This window comes from Lynx canadensis, chromosome D3 (genome assembly GCF_007474595.2).
Source record: "Lynx canadensis isolate LIC74 chromosome D3, mLynCan4.pri.v2, whole genome shotgun sequence".
Classification (NCBI taxonomy): Eukaryota; Metazoa; Chordata; class Mammalia; order Carnivora; family Felidae; genus Lynx; species Lynx canadensis.
Genome location: NC_044314.2, coordinates 54,280,538 through 54,300,871, shown reverse-complemented (window position 1 = coordinate 54,300,871; position 20,334 = coordinate 54,280,538). Strand labels below are relative to the sequence as shown.

Below are 20,334 nucleotides of genomic sequence, written 5' to 3'. Positions count from 1 at the left end.
GTGGATTTCTTCTAAAATGTACTGAACTAGGTTTTGGCCAGTTATTTCTATTTCTACTTTATTTTTATTATGTGTAACTGAAATATAACATTACATTTGTCTCAGGTGTACCACATAATGATTTCAGATTTATATCTATCGTGAAATGATCACCACACTAAGTCTGATTAACAGTCATCATCACACATGATTACAAAAAAAAAAAACGTTTTTCTTGGGATGAAAACTTTCACGATCTAGTCTCTTAGCAACTTTCAAATATGCATTGCAGTATTATTAACTATAGTTACCCTGCTGTACATTACATTCCCAGGACTTAGGTATTTTACAACTGGAAGTGTGTACAATTGATCTTTAACAGTTGCATCCACCCCCAACCCTCCGCCCCTAGCAACCACCGATCTGTTCTCTGTATCCAGGAGCTCGCTTTTGGGTTGTTTTTGTTTCGTTTTGTTTTTTTAGATTTCGAAATCCATCCATGCTGTTACAAATGGCAGGATTTCCTTCTTTCTATGGCCAAGTAATATTCCATTATATGTGTACCACATCTCCTTTATCCATTCATCCACCAGGGGACACCGATGTCGTTTCCATATCTTGGCAATTATAGATAATGCTGCACTGAACGTGGGAATGTTAGCGATTGGTTCTTTGCTGACATTTTTCTGTTGACATCATGCCTGTCTATAGCTTGTTCCCTATTATTTTCCCCCTAGAAAGGCTCATTTGAGCAATATAGCCCAAATTCCTGCCTGTTCAAAGCCATGTTTTCACTTGAGTCTTTATACTTGAAGGAGAGCTTGACTGGATAGAAAATTCTTGGTTTCTGCTTTCTGGGTTTGATATCTTATAGATAGATACTGCTCTCCTATGTTCTGAGGTTAAGTGTTTCTGTGGGTTATCTGACCTCAACCTCCTTTTTTCTCCTTCAACCTGAATTTTATCTTTCTGCCCAACTGCCTAAAGGGTTGTTTCCAATAGTTTCTCTGAGATATGTCTTCATGTTGATCATTGTGAATGGCTTGTCACTGATAAAATGGGTACCTTTTCATTAAATCAAGTTGAGCCTTTTTTTTTTATTTCAGCAAAACTTTATTGAATTATATTTTAAGTTAATTATTTTATGCTATTACTTTGATTTTCTTCTTCAGAATTACAGCCATCCATATGTTGGATAGATTTCCTTGCTTCTCTAATCCTTCTCTTTTTATCACCACTTCCCTGCTCTTTTCCGTTTTTATCTTTCCTGTCCCTTCATTTACCTTCCTTTCCTTCAGTTCTGCCTGTTCCTATGTCACATCCTCCAGCTGTCTACAAGCAACCTTTTCTGGTATCCTCATTTCTTCCCTGAGTTTTTATAATTCTTCTTTGTGATCTTCTTTTATAGCTGTAATTGCTTCATTAATTATGTTTTGAATTTGGGGTATGTTTCCAATCTTCTTTGTGGCAACATCTTTTCCCAGTGCATTTTTATTATTTACTCTTTTTTATATTCTTTTTTTTTTTAATGTTTATTTTTGAGAGAGAGCACACGTGCATGCAAGCAGGGGAGAGGCAGAGAGAGAGAGGGAGACAGAGACTCTGAAGCAGGCTCCGCACTGTCAGCACAAAGCCCGACGTGGGGCTCAAACCCACAAACTGTGAGATCATGACCTGAGCCTAAATCAAGAGTCGGATGCCCAACCAACTGAGCCACCCAGGCGCCCCTTTTTTATATTCTTTATAGTACCTGTATGTGTATTCCTTTTATGTGACTCCTATCTGAATGAGTTATATTTTCCTAGAGAATCAGAAGGTTCCTTCAGAGGGAATGGTGGGCAGTAGTTTCCCAAGAACCAAGGGCTGCCTTTGCTGTTGCTACAGTTTAAACCGTTTCTTTGTAATATGATGCATCTATGGAGTCACACATCCTCCAGCTCTCAGACCAAACCTAGTTCTTGTCTCCTTCAATTACTTCACACGGATGACCTCACAGGCTGCCTGTTGTATGGGGGCACAAAGGATACAGTCATCCTGAGAAAGAATTGTTCTGGCCCTTAATGAAAGTTGCCCACTTATACTCCACCACCTACGTTAGTTCCAGACCTTTCCACGGCTTTCCTTTCACACTGAGGTCCTCACTTTGGACGACTGTGTATTTGACGGAGCTCCGCTGCATCCAGGTCCCCCTCACGCCTCTAATTTACCTGCCACATTATTGTGACTTCCCTCCTTGGCTTTCCGCTGGACTCCGACTTTGGAGTTGGCGCATTTTCTGCCGGTTTTGCTGAAAATATGATTTGTGGGCTTCTCTTCGTTTTGTTGTGCTGCTGTTTTTGTTCTTTGGAATGGATTCCAGGAGGAGAAGGGAGAAAAAATTCAGTTTCTGTGAAAACCAGTCCTGTTAATATTTAGAAATATTTTCCTGCTCTTTTCTTTCTGCAAAAATGAGTTTGCATAAGAAAGCTCAGAGCATGTGTTTACCTATCGACCAAGTTGCTTTCCTAACATAAAAATAAAAGCAAAGCACGGTCAGCTTTTCTTACTAACTTCTTCATAAACCCGGGCTGTTTCTCTTCGTGCTCAGAGACCTTCTATTTAACAGCCTATTCTAGGATGATGTTGCCTTGTAAGTTCAAGCCTATCAAGTTGTTATCTTTTGGATGATTTAAAAGCCTTCTCTATCTTTGTCTTTTGCTACTGCACTTTCCTGAACAATCTTTAAGATTAGCTACCTGGATTCTGGGCTCCTACCAAAAGTTCTTTGAGTACATAAAGATATCATTTGCCTGGGCACAAAAAGTTAAGCTGAGTATTTTCAGGTGTGTCCTCTTTTTCTTTTTAAATTTTTTCTAATGTTCATTATTTATTTTTGAGAGAGAGAGAGAGACAGAGTGCAAGAGGGGGAGGGACAGAGAGAGAGAGACAGAGACAGAGACAGAGACAGAGACACAGAACCCAAACCAGGCTCCAGGCTCCGGGCTGTCAGCACAGAGCCTGATGCGAGGCTCGAACACATGAACTGTGAGATCATGACCTGAGCCTAAGTCGGACACTCAACCGACTGAGCCACCCAGGCACCCTTCGGTGTGTCCTCTTTTTAAAAAGGAAAATATCCTTATTGAGAAAATCAATTTATTAATCTATTAATCTAGTAAATCTTATGATATTTTAAATTAACATCCTGCATGCTAATTTTCTAAGCAAAAGGCATGTGTTTGACTAATAGCGGATCTTCATGCAGTGGTGACATCAGAGCCATGTTGACCAGGGAAAAAGAGAATGATCAGATTTTATAATTAAGAAGAATAGCCCTGACTCCCAACACAGAACACATGCTTTAAATTATTTTGCTAGTAGCATTATACTGTCATCACCCTCTCACCACAGCCTGCCAACTTCAGAGCTCTTTCCTTTATTCATTCAAGAAATATTTATTAAATGCCTACTATTGCCAGGCCCTGTGTAGTTGCAAAGGATACAGTGATGATCAGAAACAGACATGATCCCTACTCTCATGCTCCTTATTGTCAGTGGGGAAATAAATATTACTAAAATCGACTGCACAAATAAATTTAAATTTACTACTATGGCAAGGGCTCCTGATGAACTGTGGTGGGAGCTGTCCCTTGTCTGCAGTCAGGGCTGCCCTTTCCTTTAGTGGGAGGAATTGGCAGAATCGAGCTTCCCACAGGACTAGGGCCCCTACGGATTCTAAGGGATTGGGCAACTGGTATTTCTTAACACTACATAAACATCTTGCACCTAAGATAAGACTGCTGGGTCCCTAACGCCCAGAATGCTTATTCCCTGCCTTTCCTCCTTGCAATGCATTCCTCATACTTGTCTTCTTAGGAGAGTGACCAATGGGGAGGTAGATCTCTCCGTAGTTCGTTTAACTAAGAGACTCAATGGAAGCCAAGTCTCTTCAAAGATGCCAAGAATGTAGTGGCCCATGCACCTTCTGAGCCCACCGCTCACAAGTACAAACCTATCCCAAGGGACCACTTTGCTCAGTACCTGTGAAGGAGATTATGATACTCTAATAACTACGGACAGAACTTCAGAGAAGCACGCCCTAGGAAGTGATGACTGAGATTAGGTCTGAAGGAAGAACTAGTCAATTAGACTATGAATCAAGGGAATCATGCAAAGGCAGGAAGAAACAAAAGGGTCAGAGATAAATCTAGTGTGGCTGGGTCACCAGGATAGTGCAAGAGGAGGTCGGGAAGATATGCAGCACTATATCATTCAAGGCCCTGGGATTGTGTTTAAATTTTGAATCTTTATATCCTCACTGTTGTGTGGAGGAGGGTAGAAGTAGGGAAAGCTGACATTCGCTTTGCCTTCTGAAAACATCCCTTTAGATGGAGTGAAACGATAAGAAACGTGGAAGAAGCCACGAAAGGTAAAATAATACATCCCAAGTGAAAGATCCTGGCGGCTGGGACTAGGGTGGAGATGGTGATATTGAGGCAAAAGTTGGATAATTTCCAGAGATTCCAAATCTATAGGACTTGGTGATGCAGAGGGAGAAGGAAGTGTCCAGAACGGGACCTATGTTTCTGACTTGCATGGAAGATGGTGTTTCCATTCCCTCAAGTGGGGACTCTGGTAGAGCTTCAGTCACGAGTGGGCAGCAGAGCCGGGAGGAGAAAATGAGCTTGATTTGGATGCTCCTATAGATGACGTGCTGTAAAGTATCTAAGTGAATGTGTCAAGGACCTGAAGCTCCTATGGGAAAGCGGGAATGAAAATATAAATTTATGAGTCATCTGCATACAAGACGTTTTCCTGGAATCCAAACTTCTCTTCCCCATGCTTCTTCTTCTACATGTACCATCTTGTAGATCATTTTCTTTGATAGAGAAAATGGGAGAGCTTGAGAGCTCGATGTTTTGTCCTCTTCCTCCCTCCTCCCCACTGCTCCTCCTCCTCTTCCTCCTCCTTCATCATCATCTGTTATACCGTTATACCATCTGGACCAAGCCTTGGGATTATCTTTGTTCTTCTATTTGTTCCAGTTTATATCTTTTTAAAAGGCCTCTTCTTAAAATTGTTTTTGGATTTTTTTTCCTTTAATTTTTTTTTTTTTTTTTTTGGTTTTTAGTTTTTGGTTTTGTTTGTTTTGTTTTTTGTTTTGTTTCATTTTTTTAGTAGGCTCCATGTCCAATGTGGAGCCCAATGTGGGGCTTGAACTCACGACCCTGAGCTGAAATCAAGAGCCAGACTCTTAGCCAACTGAGCCACCCAGGCGCCCCCATCTTGGTGCAATTCTTATTGATGCTCATCACTTACCTGTATTCATCCTTGATGGAAAACTCATCTCTCGTGTATGAAACAAGTTCCTTTAATGGGAACACTTCAAAACCCTCCTTGTACAATCTTTCTTGCTTTTTATTCTCATCTAGGTCATTTGATATCATCTCAACAGAATTAAGAGTTGTGATCCTGTTTTCCCTCTTGAATCATCTGCCCTTATTCATCAAAAGCAAGTCTGTCCCTATTCTCCTTCTGTTTTTTCCTTTTCCTCTTTCTTCTCTTTTTCCTCCTCTTCCTTTATTGTCATCCTCCCCCTCTCCTTCCTCTTCCCCTCACTCTCTCTGATTTGGGGACGTTTTTCTTTATTGAAAATTAGCCATGACTAAACATCAACACAAATGGTCCCTTTGGTCAGGTCTATAGCTCATGAGTCCCCAAGGGTTTCCTACATTTGGCATTATCCTCAGTCTCCCCCCGCCCCATTTCTCCCCATCTACTTTCTGCAGAATTTACTTTATATAACTAATTCTTATCATTTCAAACACTATATGGCAGTGTTTCCATGGCAAATTAATAATTTTATTAATATGTTTATTGACATATAATTTACCAACCATAAGATTCCCTTATTAAAAATATAGAATTTAATGGTTTTAGTATATCCACAGAGTTGTGCAAACATCATCACAACCTAAGATACGGACATTTTCACCATCCCAATAAGAAACTTTATTTATTAGCATTCTCTTCCCCGTACTGCTACCCTTTGCCCAGGGTGACCATGAATCCACTTTCTATCTCCATAGATTCTGCTTATTCTGAGCATTTTATATAAATGGTATCATACAAGATGTAATCTTTTGTGACTAGCTTTTTCAATCAGCCTACTATTTTCAAGATTCATCCATGTTATAGCATATATCAACTCTTAATTTATTTTTTTTTATTTTTTTTTAATGTTTTATTTATTTTTGAGACAGAGAGAGACAGAGCATGAACGGGGGAGGGGCAGAGAGAGAGGGAGACACAGAATCGGAAGCAGGCTCCAGGCTCTGAGCCATCAGCCCAGAGCCCAACGTGGGGCTCGAACTCATGGACCGCGAGATCGTGACCTGAGCTGAAGTCGGACGCTTAACCGACTGAGCCACCCAGGCGCCCCAACACTTAATTTATTTTTAATGCCAAATAATATTCCATTGTGTAGATATACCACATATTTTTAACCATTCGCCAGCTGATGGAAATTAGGGTTGTTTTTCATTTCTTGGCTCTTGTGCATAATGGTGCTACCAACATTTGTGTACAAACTTTTGTGTGGACACATGTTTTTGTTTCTCCTGGATATTGAAGTATGAGTCATATGGTAACTCTGCTTCACATTTTGAGGCAAATCAATCACTTAATTATTGCTTTTCCTTTATCATTGCTCACTAGAGGCGGCTATGTTCTTGTTAATTCAGGAGAGGAGAGTTTTAGGGTCTGGTTTTGCAAGGTGACAAAGACAAGAAAGGTTTCAAAGTCTTTAAGCTAAAATTACTTTCCTCAGTCATGTTGCCCTTGTCTGTTGATAATCTTGGACTTGTCTGGCTGTTATGATGGCACATTTTACTTGTTAAAGCTGGATTTTAATAAATGCTCAAATTCTATGAAGTAAAACACCTGGGAGAGGACACTGATTACAGTGTCCTTCCTTTGCCCATCTGGGAAGGAGACGTACTCTTGTGTTTGCCCAAGGGTTTCTGAAACCGGTTTAATTGGTTTGAAGAAAATTAAGGAATTATTAAAGAATATGACTTATTTTAGGTGAATTTGATATTCAGAAGACAGGTATCTATTCTTATGTTACTGTTGGAACCCTAACGTCTCTGTCTGCATTAGCTATTAGAATGTTGTATCCAATTTATATGTGTCTGTATACTTATCGTCAAAACTGTAAAATGCATCTGTCTTTCCATCGCTAGTCAGACAAGCCAGTATTCCTTTTTTAGAAAATTGCGGAGATCACTCCCCCATGTGTATTTCTCCTTGACAGAATACACATTAGCCACTGTGTGTGCTGCAAAGTGAGCCAGTAGCCTAAGAATCTACCAAGATAATGAAAGATAGCAATGTAATTTTGCTGGGATGGTGAGTGTGCAAGACTCTACAACTGCTATGCAAAACTGCATGGGCTTTAAAAATCTACACTGTTTACTTAAGTGTTATTCTTTAGTTATAAGATTTGATTTCATTAGTATCTTCATATGAATGAAAATGTAAAGTTGCAAGTCTAGAGTTGTGAGCCATGGCCAACCACTCCGCACCTCCCAAGTTCTGTGTTTACTGCCTTACTCACCCACTTTGCGTCGGCAAATCATAGAGAGGAGCTAACTGCTCTCAGCTGCACTATACCAAATCAAAGCTGAGATGAATAATGAACTTAATTTTCCATAAAGACATTCTGTTTGGCATTTCAGCTAATAAGGTAAGCTAATGGCAATTCTGGGCTCTGGAAAAGAAAATGAATAGTCTCTTTGTGTTTGATTTCTGTGCTAATCCATAATTTTTCTTTTAACATGCTGGAGTGAATTTCATGTTTCACGATGTGTGTGAATTTGGGATGAACAGTTTTATAAAGCGTACCCCCGATGCACCCTTTTTGGTTTATTAGGTTGCTTATGGTACCAGAGGGGCTAAGGGAGAAATCCAGCTTTTTTAGTAAGAATGACATCTCTATAATAATATTTTTATCATCTATAGTGCAAAATGAATTTACTAAAAACGCAGAATACTTAGATGCAGCAAAGACAGACAAAATTATTTTAGCACTGCTTATTGAATATATTTGGCATGATATATTGTAAATTGATGTTGAATGTGCTCTAGAGAAAGCAGAATGCATACATCATGTTGGTTTCTGCGTCTTTTATTTCTAAGTACATGTTATTCTAGAGAAGGTAGTAATTTTCAATTGCTAAAATTATTCCACAGCTTCAGGGTAGGTGGGTTTTATTTTGTAAGGTTGTATTTTTAAAAGAGCAGCATAATGGTAATGTGGATTTTCGTCATGATTACTTTCTTGATTTACCATGGCTGCAATGACTTCGGTCCATGTGGAAAATGTGATTGTTTATCCACTAAAGTTCATGGGACTAAAAACCATCAGACCTCTCTGAGCCTTTCATTGCTACCTTGGCTAATGTATATCAAAAATAAGAAGGATGAAACAATTACCTGGTTGGCTTAGCTTTTTGGGATACAGATTTTCGGTGCTTAACAGTGAGATTTTCATTTTAGTCAGTGCCTAGCACAAACTAACAAAAACTTAGCAAGATGGGGAAGAAATGATCACCTTTTCTTTTTTAGAAGACCAACAGAAATGAAGAATACAATTAAGATTTATGTTTTCTGGGCTCACTGCCATGTCACCTGAAAAATCAGAGACTCTATTCTCTCAAAGTAGGTGACCTCAAAAGAGGTTTCCGAAGTCCTATGCAAAACAGCTAAAGGAGGTGGGAAATTTTGGAGAAATGAAAAGGAAATGTTTCTCCCATTCCTACTGTTCCAATCTGCCCATTCTGTTTTTGCGCGTGGGAAACGGGCTGTGGGCACCAGATATTTTTGTTTTGTGGAAATCTTTAAACATCACAATCAGACTTTTATAGAAAATGAAGAACTTTTATCCTTCCTCCTTTTAAAATGTTCACGATATCCGTTTTCCCTTGAAGTTTAAACAGGATGCTAGTTTGCGCACCACTGACTGCTACCAATGACTCGGTCCCCTGACAGATCACCCATGTTCCACCTACAAATTTAGGCATTTCTTTTGAAAAGCCTCTAATTTAGTAAACCTATGAGAAGTCAGAGTGTGGCATTTTAGTCTATCACGGTTCATTTTTCAGAACACCAAGACAGACATATGTTACTCTTCATACTTCAAAGTTTTAAAATATGTTCAATTTCACGGCTATTCTCTATTTGCAGAACTCTGTTGGAAGCCCCAATATGGTGGATTGTTTTGGATTTGTAAGGTGTTCGTTTTCTTCTCTTCTTTTTTCCCTTTCCCTCTCACTCCCCATCCCTCCAGACCATTCTTGGCTGCCCCACGCCCACGCACTGTTTTGCTTCCTTAATTCTGATTCCCCTTCTCCTCAGTTTCAGTGGTCCAGAACCTCTGCATTGCACTGTGTCTATTTTTTTTTTTATTTTTGTTAATGTTTATTTATTTTTTGAGAGAGAGAGAGAGAGAGCATGAGCTGGGAGGGCAAAGAGAGAGGGAGACAGAATCCGAAGCAGGCTCCAGGCTCTGAGCTGTCTTCATAGAGCCTGACGTGGGGCTCAAACTCATGACCTGAGCCAAAGCCGGACGCTTAACCGACTGAGCCACCCAGGCACCCCACACTGTGTCTATTTTAAAGTTGGAAGAAACAAATCAGAAAGCAAACTTTTGTAACCACCAGGTTGTTGTTTTCTAGTCCCTGTCATTTGTAAACTAAGAAAACCTTCATACCAGCACACTTGGTTATCTGCTATTGCTGTCTAAAACCATCCTGATGGTGAAAATGTGCAAGGCTGTTCGACTAGCATCCTTTCCAGGATTCCTTTTTCCACAGTGGTCAGCCCACTCGTGCTTCAAGATGAGATGCAAAGTTGTTAGTCCTTTCAGACATTCTTAGCGATGCCAACTGCAAGGCATGTGTTATTTACAGGCTCACATGTTAACTCTCTGTGCTTGTTAATTTATTAAGGAGAAAATCTAGTGCAAACAGCACCACCACCTTCCCTACACTCACGCACACACGCGCGTGCGCATACACTTAGCAAAGACGGCAGAGCAGCTATCTACCAGGGACGCTAGTAACTGAAGCAGTGGCATTGTCACAGATGGCCCCCATCATAAGAAGTTCTTGGCACTGTGGCAAGGAAGCCTGAGCAGGAGGCAGCAAACAGATTTGTTCCCAAATACACGTGAAACCCATTCTTGGGGACGATCAGGATTAAGTGGAGGAGGAGCAAAGACGAGAGAGGACTAAAATATCACCAGACTTGGTTATTAATTGTTAACCTTACCGCATTTATGCTCACAGGCTGGGGGACCCCAGGATATCTGTGTTATAAAAAATAAAGGCATTACTCCAGACCTATCATCTCTAAAACTGGGCTCAGTATCTTTCCTACAAGCCTCCTTATTCTGTGTTTCCTACCCCTGTAAATAGCACCACTATCTACCCATTATTTTCAACCCAGAAACATGGGGGAAAACTTTGATTTTTTTCCCCTCTACCTCACCCCCACATCTCGGAGGCAGGCTCACAAAAGTCGGTTGAATGAATGAATGAATGGGTGGTTGGATTCATCCCCAAGTCCCGTGAATTTAATTTCTATTCACTTCTCTCCATTCTCTCTGCCACTATCCTAGTTAAATAATTATCGTTTCTCACCTAGATGATTACAAATACCTCCTAAGTGGTCTTTCCACCTCTGGTTTTCCATTAATCTAGTCATTTGTATACGATAGCTCACATAATCTTTCTAAAATGCAAAAAGAATCACTGAATCTTCTGCTTATCAATCTTCAGTGGGTCCTCCTTACCCTTGGGACAAAAAGTCCACCTCCTTACCATGACTTACAGGGTGTGACGTAATCAGGGAACTTTTTCCTTCACAGCCTCTCTTCTTCATATTCCCTGTGTTTTTGCACTCCAGTCCCCCCTGAACTACTTTTAACTTTCTCATAGGTGCTGTGTTGTCCTGCTCAGGGCCTTTGCACAAGCTGCTTCCTCTTTGGTCTCTTCTATCCATCCAGCTCAAACTCCTTTCTTCTCTACTTAGCCCCTTTTCAACTTTCTCGTCTGGTCTGAGACAGCACTTCCTCCAGGAAGCCCTTTCTGACTGGCCAGATTTGAGCCCACTCCCCTCTCCCCATCATTCTCACAGCGTTATTTCCGTACCATGCTTCTGCTAGTTTATACCAGATTGCCTATTCCGCTAGCCTATCGGTTCCGTGAAGGTAGATAGCCAGTCTCTTAGTCACATCTGTGGCCACGAACAAGTGAAAGTAAATTCCATGTGAACACATGAATAAATACTTGGACTCCTTAACAAGCTTTATTACCCTTTGTTCTGATGAGGATGCAGAAACCGAATGCAGTGTTTCTTTGTTACCCATTCCTACAAAGTCCTGTGCTACAGCAATTCACATAAATTCTTCCATCTTCTCGTTCTTATTCCCATTTTATAAATGAGGCCACTGAGGCTTAAGTTGCCATAAATAACCCTGATATTAAGGCATGGGCGGCTCATTGTGATGCTAGGGGTCAGCTCTTTCTATTCTCCACATGGCCCACTACATCCATAGAATGAGAAAACATCTTAATCTTAAAAATAAATAATAGATAAAGGGCGCCTGGGTGGCTCAGTCGGTTAAGCGTCCAACTTTGACTCAGGTCATGATCTCACGGTTCGTGAGTTCGAGCCCCGCAGCGGGCTCTGTGCTGACAGCTCGGAGTCTGGAACCTGCTTCGGATTCTGTGACTCCCTCTCTGCCCCCCCCCCCCATCTCTCTCAAAACTAAATAAAAACATTTAAAAATGTTTTTTAAATAATAATAGATTGATCACTGGCTTTTTGACCTCCAGTAGTCTGCTCTGAATGTAGATTTTCCTTATTGTTAATCTGAAAGTATTTCTTTGTGCCATATTCTTTATTCTCAAGGTTTTTTCTGCAGGCCCTCTGTCTACAGCATTTTCTGCCTTTCTTGCTCTCTCCATAGTGAGAGTCACTGGACCTCTCATTTCTGTTTCATTTCCATTTGTCCTTTTTTTGGGGGGGGGGGGCTACTTTAATACTTTCATTAAAGGTCATAAAAGTATCCAAGAAGATCAATAAATGTGATACAAAGATATATATCCTAATATGAAGAACTTTCTTTCAGTACCTTGCTTTGCTTCACAATAGTCTATTGTCCTTTTCAGCACGGATTTCCCCCCACCCCCACCCCAGTCCTGCTCCCTGATTACTCTCTCCAGCGCACTTTTGCCTGAGCTCAGTTATTCCTTAATGTTTGTCAGCCGCAGCCTGATGTCAGACTACCTACGAGGCTTCCACTGGCCTTTCATGGGAAAAGCAAATTACTGCTTGTTACCCACCCAGCTGCTTAATTAGCAGTATTCTCTGTGGAAGAAATATCTAGAAGTACAGCTAGAGAGGGAACATATACCGCGGCGTCTGGGAAATGATCCATGTTGTGCTGACCATGACAGCCTCTGGTCCCCGAGATCCAACACCCGGATGCCCAGTCACAGAATGGGAGAGACGATACAGCAGTGTGTGCACAGCAAATGCTTTCACGTTGGACAGACCTCGGTATGAATCCTCTTTCTACCGTGTTTCTATCCGGTAGCCTTGAGCAAGTCCACGAACTTTCCTGTGCCTCAGTTCCTTCATCTGTAAGACAGAGGTCATAATGGTGTCTACTCAGCAGAGTAAAATCTCACCATGATGACAGTGCTGGTGGTTGACATAGATAGATGGAAAAATAGCCCAGATATGCCCATGTCTTAGTCCCAGGAAATTGTGGCTGTTACCTTATGTGGCAAATGTGACTTTACAGATGTGATTAGTCAAGGATGTTCGGAAGTGGAGATTATCCTGGGCTATCTGGGTGGGCCCTAAGTGGAGTCACGAGTGTCCTTGTAAGAGAGAGGCAGACAGAGATCTGAATGCAGAAGGCCATGTGGCCGTGGAAGCAGAAGAGAGATTTAAAGATGCTCTGGTGCTGGTTTTGAAGACAGAGGGCAGTGCCTTGAGCTGAGCGATACAAGGAACGCAGCCCTAGAAGATGGAAAGGCAAGGAAAGGGAGTCTCCCCTAGAGCTGCCTGAGGGAGCTCAGCCCCGCCCAGAACCTGGTCTCCACTCAGCTCTGGCTCCAGAGCTGTTAGAGAATAAATGCGATTGAGTCGTTTTAAGCCACTGAGCTTGGGATCATTTGAAACAGCAGCCTCAGGAAACTAACACAATGGTGATATTTTGGGAAATGCAAGATGACTCCGAGTGAGCTGATAACATAAGAAAAGTGACATTACGAAGGCTGATGATGGGGTGGAGAGGCCCTCTAGTTTGAAAGGTGTGGTGGGAGGTATCACGGCGCCTGCTGTGTGTTAGAGGGAGGCCAGAAGTAAAAGGGCAAAGGGTGAAGCCATGTGCAGGGATTTTAGACGCAAACAGAAGCACGGAGAAGGGAGGGCTGGACGGTGACTGAGGGTGTGATGTGACAGGGAGGGTAGGGGGGCAGATGGGGTTCGGGAAAGACTGATCAGTTACGAAGAAAGTCTTGCTTGGGGAATTTCCCTGGGCAGCGAGGATGCTGAGGCAGTGTGGATTTTAGAAGAGAGGACCTGTGTCCCCTAAACAAAAGGAGCCATTTTCTATTATTCTCAGTGCCATATTACTGATAGAAAAAGACACTCCCAGGAAAGGGGTTCTGAAAAAAGATTTGTTGTGCTTTAAGCCAAGGCAAGACTATTAGCAGGAGACTGAGTGCCTTCGACTTCATCTATTTCTAGCACTACCCAGAGAGGTGTAGGCTGAAGCGAAGTTAGTTTCATTTGAAATCTCCACGTGTTGTACATAATTTGGTATTTCCTACAGAACACATTGTGCCTTTTCACACAGCCATGCTTCCACGCATGCTAGCTCTCCTCTCCTGTCCTACCCTCCGCTGCCTGGACCCAGCTAGCAAAGTCTTGCCCATCCTTCCAGCCTCGAGTCAAGTATGAACTCCTTGAACCAGCTTCCAGGCTAACTGCACTGGCTAGTTCCTATTCGCTAGCAGTTTCGGCACTTCATTGTCACCACACTTAAATGATTGCTGCTCCCTCCCCTCCACTAAGTTCACCTTTCCCTCCTCCTTAGACAGAGAGTTCCCTGGGGGCAAATACCAGTCTGTGGAGAACACTTCTTCTGCACCCCCAGGGCTTGGCATGCAGGAAGCATTCAATAAATGCGAATGGTTGCTAAGAAAGTAGATCTTAAATGTTCTCAGCACAAAAAAGGTTGGGGGGGGGTGGTATGTTTAATCAACAGAATGAGGTATTAGCTAAAACTATGCTGGTAATCATTTTGCAGCATATATCAAACCAATATGTTGTATACCTTAAACTTACACGATGTTATATATCAATTATATCTCAAGAAAGGTAGAAACAGGAAAAAAGAAGATTCGAGGGGGCTTCAAGAACAAAAAATAAATGTGAACAGATGGATGGATGAATTGATTCACTAATTGTACCTTATGCGAGACTTATCATGGGGTAAAGAAAAAAAAAAGGTTATGCATCCCAGAGCCAGTGTCTAAAGAAAATAAGGCCGTCCATCCAATTCTCTTCAAAGTAAGAAATCATAAAAGTAAATAGCACCAGAACTCCTTCGTGCATGATACACGTGTTAATTGCATTATCATCTGTTGTATAGTTCAAATGACAATTCAATATCTGGTCTAGAATTTAAGAACAGATTTTCTTCACCTTCCAGATCTGATCTGCCATCTCCTTTATGATATTTTTTTAAATCAAGGCAGACTATAAAAGGAAAATAAAGTACCATGTTAAATGCACACAAATTTAGGCGCACCTGGGTGGCTCAGTCGGTTAAGCGTCCGACTTCAGCTCAGGTCACGATCTCGCGGTCCGTGAGTTCGAGCCCCGCGTCAGGCTCTGGGCTGATGGCTCGGAGCCTGGAGCCTGCTTCCGGTTCTGTGTCCCTCTCTCTCTGCCCCTCCCCCGTTCATGCTCTGTCTCTCTCTGTCTCAAAAATAAATAAACGTTAAAAAAAATTTTTTAAAAAATGCACACTAATTTATTTTGAAGCAAGGTTTTTTTATTAAACCACAGGTTGATTTTTACCTAGTGTCTTTCACATTTGAGAGCAAATTGTCTAAAATTCACAATTGTTTTCTTAAAAAAGATAAATTTGTCATGTGCCATGGATGCTATTACTTACAGATGCTACTATTATCTTTTTATTACAAAAATAAAAGTGAGAGCAGTAGTGAAACGTGTCACGATCACATGTGGAATAAAATGATCTTATGAGAATTAAATACATCACTAATAAATTGTCAAGTGATTAAATATGCACGGCATCTCCCTACAACAAGCATGCAACTCAGAAGGCCCAATTAGTATGCCCAAGTCTCAGAGACAAATCGTAAACTACTTTATCTTCATCCTACATCCATCTGAATATTTAGTAAAGTTAGAATTGCATAGTTAACCTGGCTCTAAGAGTTTACTCTTTACTCTGAACAACAAAGTTGCAGCTCGCTACCAAACAGGGTAACTCTGGGGGAAGGTGAAATCCTACACTTCCCATATACATCCATGTGGACTTCCCATGGGTGGAAGGCACAGTGTCAGACATCACAGGCAACACAAATACGTGTCCCGACCATGCCCACTTTGCAACTGCTGGGCAGTTCTAGTGGTATTTGCTTGCAAACCACACAATGGGCTATTTCGTAACAATCGAAAGACCCTGATCAGCGGGACCGAAACTGATGAATTGCTAAAAAAAAAAAAAAAAAAAAAAAAAGGGGCGCCTGGGTGGCGCAGTCGGTTAAGCGTCCGACTTCAGCCAGGTCACGATCTCGCGGTCCGTGAGTTCGAGCCCCGCGTCAGGCTCTGGGCTGATGGCTCAGAGCCTGGAGCCTGTTTCCCATTCTGTGTCTCCCTCTCTCTCTGCCCCTCCCCCGTTCATGCTCTGTCTCTCTCTGTCCCAAAAATAAATAAACGTTGAAAAAAAAAAAAAATTAAAAAAAAAAAAAAAGTTGCCTTGAGAAAAAGAACAACTAGCATTTTAGGATTTCCTTATGTAGAGTCGACTAGTTGTATTTTTGCTGGCTTTCGCTACACTAGAATCAAGCCCTCTGCTTCTGGAAGGAGAGTGATTTTGTTGTGCTAGGGCACCAGGAAAACTCAGTTGTTTTACCCATTCACTGAAGCTTTCTTGCTGCAGATGGGTGGCCATTATTTCTGCCTTTTGCCTCTTTACCTCCTCAGTTTTAATTCCATGGCTCTGTCCCAATCTACATTGTTTTTCAATTGCTAAGAAATTAGATATCATCAGCTAGTAATGTGCCGGTTAAAAACTTTTTTTTTTGTCTCTTTTCCAAACTGTCATGGAATGTAGAAAGAGGGAAAAGTTTTAGTACTTGCTGCATCCCTCACTGCACATAACTTTGATAATCCAGGGTACTTTGCTCTCTTAAAATGAAATTATAAATGATATTTAATGGTTTTTAAAAGTTTGATATCTAATGCTTTTTAAAAGTTTAACAAAACTGTTAAAGTTTTATTAACAAGGAGGAAACATTTGGGGGCGCCTGGGTGGCTCGGTCAGTTAAGGGTCCAACTCTTGATTACAACTGGGGTCATGATCTTTTCGTGAGTTTCAGCCCCACATCAGACTCTGTGCTGACGGCATGGAGCCTGCCTGGGATTCTCTCTCTCTCCCCTTCTCTGTGCCTCTCTTTCTCTCTCTCTCATTTTCTCTCTCTCTCTCTCAAAATAAATAAATAAACTTAAAAAGAAAACCAAAAAAAAAAAAAAACCCAAAGAAACATTTCTATAAAGTATAAGATTAATAATGTCCATTGCAGGGGAGGGAAAAAAAAATAATGCCCATTGCTTGCCAAAATTAATATATTCATGTCAGAGTCAAAAGTCACATACAAATAGAGTTGAGAAGAGTCATAAGAGGGAATATACTTAAATTTCACCATATGTCTAAGTGCTTCATTTTTATAGAAAAGAAATAAACACTCTAAGTTATTGAAGAGGGAGAGCTAATTCATTATACTGGAGGTTTAAACATAAAAGGGAAGGAAGAAAGAAAATAACATATGCTTGGATTCCAAAACCCTGTTACATCATAACACCCAAAATTGGAGAGAAGATGGAAAACATATCTTGCAAGCCTCATCCACATGTTTGGCACCCCCTCACAAAACCCCTGTGCCATTTTATTAACACACTTTTTCACATGTAGCAGTTGGATCTAATGAGAGGCTGAACCTTGCCTTTGTGGTAGAAATTGATTTATTTTTCCCCTTCATTCTGAGTTCTCCGGGAGCCCGCCCCAGGCCTTCAAGAGGCTGCTTCATTGTTCGTCATTAGTATTTATCACTTTTACAGAATGCCACGGGGTGCTCAGAACTCGTGCTATTCAAAAGAAAACACAAAATCCCTGCTCTTGGGGGTGGGGGCGGGGTGGGGGGGAAACCATTAAAAGCATTCGCGGAATCTAAGAAAAGGAAAATACAATCGTGATGAAACAATGTGTCCAGTAGGAGAGCCACGCAGGCTACCTTTGAGAGGTACATTCCAAGGGGAGATGGAAGAATGTGTGGTTGAGGACTCTCTCCTTCTTAATCTGACCACCCTCTGCGATGACTTCTGGTCAGTGCGCCAGCTCAGAGCAGGAGCAGGTGGCAAGCCCGAAATGGAGCAAGCCAGGTATTCAAGTCACATAACAGGAGGGGCGAAAAAGTGCAATGCCTCCTCGGTGGGCCGGCACCACTCACCTGCCATCTGTGTGACAGCATTCAGAGTCGGGAGGGTGCTTGAGAAGGGAAGAAAGAGAATCTAATCCCACTACCTTTTACGAGTACTCAGAGAAAACATCTATAAAAACTGAGGATAAAAATGTTGCATAGTGATGTGCTCTCGCACAGACCTGATTTCCTCTTTCATATCACCCAATAAATGCAATTTCCTCCTAAAGTGTATTTTTTTTAATAAAGAAAATCAGTAGGATTCTACAATAGGTATATTTTTCTGGGAGGGAAAGTGATGCATTTGGTTTCATTTCCTCCTGGTGTCGTAATCCTTTGCCATCAGCAATGCTACCAAGATTGGAACACTGATTTTAATATTTCGTACTTTAATTGACTGTAGTTCTCCCGTATATCTACTCAGTTTGAAATTTTGGATGACAGTATGTTTTCAGCTCAACCTATTTTAATTCTTATTCTAGATTCTGTGGAATCATATGACAGCAGGTTTAAGGCTGATATTAACCACTTCTTATTTTTGGCAGGTTGGTATAAACATTATTAAATAGGTCTATAAAGTCAGGTAAAATATGCTCATGCCTGCCACGTAGCATACACCCAATAAATAGCTTATGAAGGAAAGGTGGGGGAAAGTACATAATTAGAAGGGTGAACGAAGAGAAAATTCTCCATATGCAATTACAAGAAACTCCTTCTGTCCAGGTTTAGGTTTCCGTTAAATTCACTACAGTCACCAAAAAGTAAAACTCAAGTGAGATGCCCTTATACATCCGGCGATGGCGATTGGTTCCAAAATTGCTAGAGTTTGTAGGTTAGAAAGGAGAATAATTTGTGTGAAGTCCTGCTGACATAAAACTTGCCTTTCTTATATAACATAAATGGTAAATGTGGCATTAGAGTTCTGCTTCTTTCTCCAAAGGGTATTTTTTAAAAAGCACCCACAAATGTCATCCCATCTATTTTTAAGCAGAGCGCTGCCGGGGAACCAGCTGAATCGTGTAAACCCAATGGGAAAATTCTACGTTTAAATAAGCTATTCTACCTCATTGAAAATAAGTGATGCAGACTGACACAGAACATATGGGTTTTTGCATACAGTTACGTGTAAGTGTTCTTAACTTTGAATATAAAATCCCAGCCCAAGCTGGAAAACAGGAAAGCAAAATATATTCTTTAGTAATGGCTCTCTAACGATTCCAACTTCTGATTCTCCCACCCAACTTGTATCAATTTCCAGTGAAAACCTATTCCTTGGGTTTTCTTTGCAAGTGTCAGAGCAGTATTTGTAGATTGAGACAATGTAACTACAATAGAAATTCTACAAGAGAGACCTACACTAGCTGTAAATTTGGGGGGTTTTCATAGATTTCATTTTTTAATGGATTTGGGGTTTTTCCACAAATTTCTTAATAAACATTATATATGTTAATTCTGAAAAAAAAAATACAAACAGTACAAAATGATATAGAGTTAGAAGGAAAAGCCCCCTGTTTCCCAGTCTCCCCATGCCTACTTCCTAAAGACAACCATGACTATTATCATTTTAACATTTTCCTTCTGACATTTTACGCATGTATCCAAACACAAAAATATACGTGTATATGTATATATACACAACATATATGCGCATTTATTTTCTTTCTTTTTAACAAACCGTATGATACTGTAAGTTAATATTCGGCGCTTGACTCTTTTAACTTTATAATTATGTTGGTCTTCTTTTCATGGCAGTATATAGAGATCAACTCGTTCTCTTTTTCTTTCTTTTCAGACTTTTATTTAAATTCCAGTTAGTTAACCTACAGTGCAATATTGGTTTTGGGAGTAGAACCCAGTGATCCATCACTTACATACAACACCCAGTGCTCATCCCAACAAGTGCCCTCCTAACGCCCATCACTTATTTACCCCATCCCCCACCCACCTCCCTCCCTTAACTCTCAGTTTATTCTTTTTCTTTATGTTTATTTATTTATTTTTGAGAGAGAGAGAGAACTAGAGCACATGCATGAGTGGGGGAGGGGCACAGAGAGAAGGAGACACAGAATCCCAAGCGGGGTTCGGGCTGTCAGCACAGAGCCTGACCCGGGGCTCAAACTCTCGAAATGTGAAATCACGACCTCAGCTAAAATCGAGAGTCAAGCACTTAACCAACTGAGCCACCCAGGTACTCCATCCTTATCTTTAAGCGTCTCTCATGATTTGTTTCCCCCTCTCTCTCTTTTTCCTCCACTGCCCATATATTCATCTATTTTTGTTTCTTAAGTTCTACATACGAGTGAAATCATATGGTATTTGTCTTTCTCTGGCTGACTTATTTCACTTAGCATAATACACTCTAGCTCCAGCCATGTCGTTGCAAATGGCAAGATTTCATTCTTTTTGATTGCCAAGTAATACTCCATTGCATATACATATATATATAGATATAGATATAGATATCTATCTATATCTATGTATATATCTATATGTGTATACATACATATATATACATGTATACATACCTATCTATATGTATAGATAGATACATGTATATATCTGT

The 20,334-nt window shown here is 40.8% G+C and overlaps 1 protein-coding gene across 7 annotated transcripts in view; it reads left to right on the top strand.

Annotated features, from left to right (window-relative positions):
- DLGAP1 (DLG associated protein 1) overlaps positions 1 to 20,334 on the top strand; it is a 328,162-nt gene that overhangs the window by 25,978 nt on the left and 281,850 nt on the right. The window contains exon 1 of one of the 7 annotated variants that reach the window (XM_030336545.1): positions 7,459 to 7,705. The exons of the other annotated variants lie outside the window; for them this stretch is intronic. Coding sequence (XP_030192405.1) covers positions 7,655 to 7,705 — 51 coding nt within the window. The 5' untranslated portion in view covers positions 7,459 to 7,654. Of the gene's footprint in view, positions 1 to 7,458; positions 7,706 to 20,334 lie in introns of those variants that run through there. 7 annotated transcript variants of the gene reach the window in all.